General features: G+C 69.7%; 1 protein-coding gene across 1 annotated transcript; it reads left to right on the top strand.

Moving 5' to 3' along the window:
* Nucleotides 1-79: 79 nt before the first annotated feature.
* Nucleotides 80-5177, top strand: MNEG_12341 (hypothetical protein; the record flags this gene model as incomplete). Its single annotated transcript, XM_014039186.1, has 9 exons — nucleotides 80-96; nucleotides 289-643; nucleotides 934-1051; nucleotides 1377-1551; nucleotides 2042-2180; nucleotides 2770-3101; nucleotides 3499-3529; nucleotides 4194-4596; nucleotides 4786-5177. The coding sequence occupies 9 exons, from the start codon at nucleotides 80-82 to the stop codon at nucleotides 5175-5177; spliced, it is 1962 nt and encodes a 653-aa protein (XP_013894640.1).
* Nucleotides 5178-5672: the final 495 nt, after the last annotated feature.

The raw sequence follows: 5672 nt of genomic DNA, 5'->3' as shown, positions 1-5672 counted from the left end.
GGGGTGTGTGTGTGTGTGTGTGTGTGTGTGTGTGTGTGTGTGTGTGATTGTGTGCACGCGTGGGCGCGCATGCGTGCGAATGTGTGTGGATCCATGGTGCGGAACCATGGATCCACGCATGTGTAACCAAGCAATCACCCCATGTGTACCCCTGACAAGATGCGTTTGACCCCGCGCCCTCTGCTCTGGCGAGACCCAGACCCAATACCAATGCTACCGCTCCATTCTCGAACCGACGGCCTCATGAACCACACCCCAAGCCCATGCCCATGCATCCCCGCCCACCAGGCGCAACCTCAACTCCCCTCCCGTATGCGTTTTCAGCATCAACACTCTGCCGCCGCGGCACCCTTACCCCGCCCCAGCCGTCGGCCGTCTGGAAGACGAGAGCCAGCTGGTGGTGAGGGCGGCCCTGCGCCTCCTGTACGACACCGTGGCGCACAACCCCTTCAGCCCGGCCCTCGAGACGGGCCGCTTTTCCGCCACCCTGGCGCACCTCGAGGCGCAGCTCGGCGCCATGGGGCCGGGGCCCGGCGAGGAGAGCGACGAGGAGCGGGACGGGGAGGGGCGGGGCGGCGGGGAGGCGGGCGCGGAGGGCGGCGACGGCGACGGCGGCGCGCGCTGGGAAGAGGGCGACGTCGAGGTGCGGGGAACTGCAGCGTCTGGGCGGCGGCTCGCGGGCGGCGCTGCCTGCGCGCGGGCGCCGCGCCGTTCGCGCCCGTGGCGCTCGACAGGCCGGCTGCCGTGCGCCGTCGGTGGGCCCCTCCCGTCTGCCGGCCGGCTGCAGGGCAGCAGCTGGCTCGTTCAAGCGGTGACGCAATAACTGGACTTTGTTACCTCTCTGTGCTCTCCAGCTCACCTGCTTGATGATGTATCAATGCGTCTGTTTACAAAATAGTCGTTTACGCTGCTTGATCCACGCCCAAATCACAGATGGAAGATGAGGATAAGGAGGCGGCCACGCCCCGCCGCGGCGCGGCGGCGGCAGATGAGGCATCGGCCCAAGGCGGAGACGCGCCGGCGGACAGCAGCCTCGACTCCCCCAACAGAGGTGGGTGTACGCGGTCGCATGCAAGTGTGTGTGTGTGTGTGTGTGTGTGTGTGCGTGTGTGTGTGTGTGTGTGCACATGATCTATGGTGTGTGCATGTGATGATGCGGCATGTGCGCACGTACACATTTCTGCTTGCATGCACGCATTCACATGCAATCAGACCCACCAGCTGGGGCATCTGCACGCCTGGCAATCATTGTCACGAAACAGCACCCTGTGCGAACCATCAACCCGCAAACAAGCAAGTCAACCAACATGACCACATTCACGCAGCCACCCGCCCGCCCACCTGCCCAACCGACCCTCAAACAATCCCCCCAAAAGGGACCCTGCCGGCGGACTCCAGGCGCGCAGAGCTGCGGCACCTGGTGGCCACTCTGAAGGAGGCCATTGCCTTCTGCCGCCGCCTGGAGGGCGCGATGCCTGCGCTGCGGGCGCTGCTGGCGTGCCCACATGGGGACGTGGTCAAAGATGTGATCGCGTTGTTGACCTTCTGCAGGTGGTTCCCATGATCATGCGTGTGAAGTCTGTGGCTCTGGGAGGTCTTGGCAGAGACGGAGTGTTCTTGTGGGGCCCCACCCCCCTCTTTGTGTGTGTATATAAGTGTTTGTGTGTGTGTGTTTGTGAGTGAGTGTGTGTGAGTGTGTGTGTGTGTGTGTGTGTGTGTGTGTGTGTGTGTGTGTGTGTGTGTGTGTGAGGAGAGCGTGCGATGGCCCCGACGGGGACGCGGTCCAGGATGCAATCACCCTGCTGGCCTTTTGCAGGTGGTTCCCAACTTCCTTACCACGGGCTGCGGGCGTGCGTGGGAGCGCGTGTCCGCTTGCATGCACTCTTGCCTGTGTGAAGGGCGCGGCTCTGGGCGGCCTGGACAAAGACGCGGCGCCCTTGCAGACACCTCTCTGTGTGTTGAGCACATCGTGCAGAGTCGACCCAACAGGGGAACGTGTGCGTGTCGTCTCTCGCGCGCCCTCCTCCAAACCAAATCGCAGGCGGTTCGAGGTGCCGGGCGCCGCGGCCACCCTGCGCGGGATGTGGCCGCTGGTGTTTGCGCGAGAGGAGGGCGTGAGGACGGCGGTGCTGGACGCGTGGTACGAGCTGTACCTGAAAGACCTGGAACCCAAGGCGCAGGTGTGTGTGTGTGTGTGTGTGTGTGTGCGCGCGCCCTTGCATGTGTGTGTTTACGGGTCGTGCAAGCTGTGCCTGAAAGATGTGGACCCCAAGCCGCAGGAGGGCGCGCGCGCACGTGTGTGTGTGCGTGTGTGTGTGTGTGTGCGCGCGCGTGTGTGTACGTGTGAAGTGTGAGGGTGGGTGGTCATCTGGAAGCAAGGCAGGAGGAAGGGGGGGGCGGAAGAGCAAAATCAGTGTTGCCGCTGTGCTGGGCGGCGAGGTGCAAGCTCTGCGCGTTGGGCGTGAAAGCCAGCGCGCAGGCTGTGCGGGGGGGTCTGGGGCGAAGGGGCACACAGCGTCCCACCAGCTGGGCTGCGGGCGACCGTAGGTGCTGCACACGACTGCAATCGCACGCGCGGCCCGCTCGACCAGCCCGGCACACGCAGCGCGAATCCTGCAGCTGCACTCACACCAGGATCAGGATCGGGACCGTAGCTGCGGCCCGTGATAGCCCTAAAAGACGCCGCCGCTGGGCCCGACCTCCGAGCCTACGACCATCCGCTGACCCCCAAACCACCGTCAACCGCCGCCAACCGACAACAACCGCCAGGCCCAGCTGCTGCTGGATGAGGTCATGCCCAGCTGCACCCTGGGGGAGCTGGCCGCGCTCGAGGCCATCCTCCGGGCCCTAGCCGCGCCGCCCGCGCCGCGCCTGAACGCGGCCCGCCTGCTGCGGCCGCTGCTGACGATCCCGTCTGCGGAGTACCGCCGGATCACGGGCGGTGGCGGCGGCGGCGGCGGCGGCGGCGCGGGTGATGCGGCGGGCGGCCAGGGGAGGGACCAGGCGGATGAGGAGGACGGCGGCGGCGTGGGCGCGGCGGCGGAGGCCGCGGCGGCGGCGGGGGAGCGGCGGGCGTCGAGGCTGACGTTCCAACTCATCAGGTGCGGGGCCGCGACAAACGGGGGCCCTGCGGAGCCCCCGCCTGAGCCGGTTGGCTGACGGGAGACAGGGACGGGCAACGTCCCTGTCGCGGCTCTCGCCCGCGCCGCGCCGCACTCGCGCCGCCGCTTTGAGGGGCCTCGCTTTGAGGGGCATGGCGCCTGCTCACGCGGCTCCGCGGAGGCCGCACCGGGCGTGGCATGGCCCGCGCCGGCGCCGCCGCTTTTGGGGGCCTCGCGCACGGCGCCTCCTCACACGCGCCCATGGCCCGGCGCGGGGGGCGCGCCGGGCCCGGCAAGCCCCGGCGCATCCCCGACACGCTGCGACGCCTGACCCCCACCCATTCCATCCCCACCCCTCTACACGCACCCATTCCGTCCCTACGCCGCGCCCCCGCAGCCTCCTGGCGGCGGCAGCCCCAGAGGACGTCGTGCCACACCTGCCTTGGCTCACGACCTTTGGCCTCTCGCGCACAGTGCAGGCGAGCGCTGGGGTTTCGGGGCTTTGGGGCTTTGGGGCTTTGGGGCTTCGGGGCTTTGGGCCGCGGCGGCCGGCGCGGTCCTTGCGGCACCGCCGGCGCGGCTCTCTCGCGCACAGTGCAGGCGAGCGCTTTTGTTTGAGGTTTTGGGGCTTTGGGGATTTAGGGTCTTGGGCCGCGGCGGCCGGTGGGGTGCTTGCAGCGCCCCCGACGCGGCGCGGCGCCGGCGACGGGCGCCTTCGCGGGTGTGGATGGTTACCCGCGCGCCGGCTGCGTGCAGTGGAGGTTGCGAGGGATGAGACGTGCCCAGCGCAGCAGCCGCTGGCCGGCGCTGTTGCGCCGCGCGCGGGGCGCGGCCGCCTGGCGCATATGCAGCAGGTGCCCGAGCCGCCGGCGCGTGCATGTTCTCAGCCTCACACCCCTCATCCGCTTGCAGCGCGGCCTCGCCCTGGTACCGCAAATCTGCCTGTTTTCTCATTCGAGAACCTCAACCCCCCATTCCCATTCCCATTGCCTTTGATCCCACCCCCCTCAACCCTCCATCCCAAGACTGAACCCCCAATCCCCTTGCACCCATCCCCCTCCCCGCAAAAAAACGAACATAATAAAATGACAGGACCCCTTCATCCAGCGCCACACCTGCCTCATCCTCTCCCGCGCCGCCCCCGCCATCCTGGCGCCGTCCGCGCTCCGCGAGTTTGCCGCCGCGTCCCCCGACGCCCCCGGCGGCGCCGCCGCGCGCGACGAGTTCCTGAGACGCACGTTCGAGTCCCTCGCGCGCCTTCTGGTTTCGCCGTCGGGCCCAAACCTGACCCTGGCTGGCGCGGCCGGCGGGCCTGCAGGCGCAGCGGGCAGCGGCGGCGGCGGCGGCGCGGGCCTGGTGACGCAGGAGGGCAACTGGCCCGCGGCGGCTGAGGCGGCGCTCGGCGCGCTGTACGCGCTGCACCCGCGGCCGGGCGCGCTGGCGGGCGCGGTGCTCGCGCGGCTGGCGGCGGCGGCGGGCGTAACGCTCGCGGGAGGTGCGCGGGCGGGCTTGGGGCGCACGACCCATGAAGCACATCAGCAATTCTTGCCTTCGATTTCACTCAACCGCAAGCCCGTGCAAGACGGCCCCATCCTGCACCCGAAATGTCGTCCTCATTACGCCGCCAGGCCGACGCGCGGCAAACCCAACCCCCGCTCCTCCCCAATCCCCGCCCTCCCGCCAGGCGCCCCCGGCGCGGCGGCCCCCATGGGCGGCCGCCCCTCCTCCCCAGCCGCCCTGGCGCGCCTCTTCACTGTCCTTGGCCATGCGGCCCTACACCAACTCGCCCTATCCGAGCGCCTGCTGCGCGCCACGCGCGCGGGCCGCGCCGCCGCGGACCGCGACGCCGCACAGGCGGCGTCCGACGCGGCGCACTACTCCGGCGGCGGCAGCGGCGCCGCCGCGCCCGGGAAAAAGCGCGGGAAGGGGGGCGCCAAGGGCGGCGGGGAGGGGGCCGGCAAGGCGGGGGATGAGGAGGAGGATATAGCGGCGCAGCTGGGAGTGGGGGCGACGGCCGATGAGCTGGAGGCGATGGGGCACGAGGTGGAGGGCCAGGTGGGCTGGCAGGGTTTATGATCTAGGGTTTAGGCTTGCTTGCTTGACACGCATGTGTGTGCAGGGGCGCGCAGGTGGGCGGGGGCGCGCCCGCGGGGCCGGGCCAAGGGGGACGATTTTGGCAGGCGGCGATGTGCACGCGTGCTCGGGCGCGGGCGCGGCGGCCGTGCGCGCGCGCTGCTGGAACGCGCGGGGGCGCCGCGGCCTCTGCCTGCACCTGCAGCGCGTCGGGTTGTCGCACTGCTCTTCACGCTTGCGCTTTGCACCGCCCTTGAAACCTCTCTATCCTGAAACCCCACTGCGACGGCCCCGCCTCGCCCCGTCCCGCCTCGCCCCGCAGATCCTCGCGCCCGGGCAGCTGCTCGGCGGCTACGCGGCGCTGCTGTCGGCCTTCTGCACGCGCAGCAGCTTCCTCTCCCAGCCGCCGGCGCTGCAGGCGGCGGCGCTGCTGGGGCTGACTAAGCTCATGGCGGTGGACGGGCGCATGTGCCAGCCGGCGGCGGCCGGGGGCGCGGT

Source organism: Monoraphidium neglectum (genome assembly GCF_000611645.1).
Source record: "Monoraphidium neglectum strain SAG 48.87 unplaced genomic scaffold scaffold03196, whole genome shotgun sequence".
Lineage (NCBI taxonomy): Eukaryota > Viridiplantae > Chlorophyta > Chlorophyceae > Sphaeropleales > Selenastraceae > Monoraphidium > Monoraphidium neglectum.
This window is presented reverse-complemented; position numbering and strand designations above follow the sequence as displayed.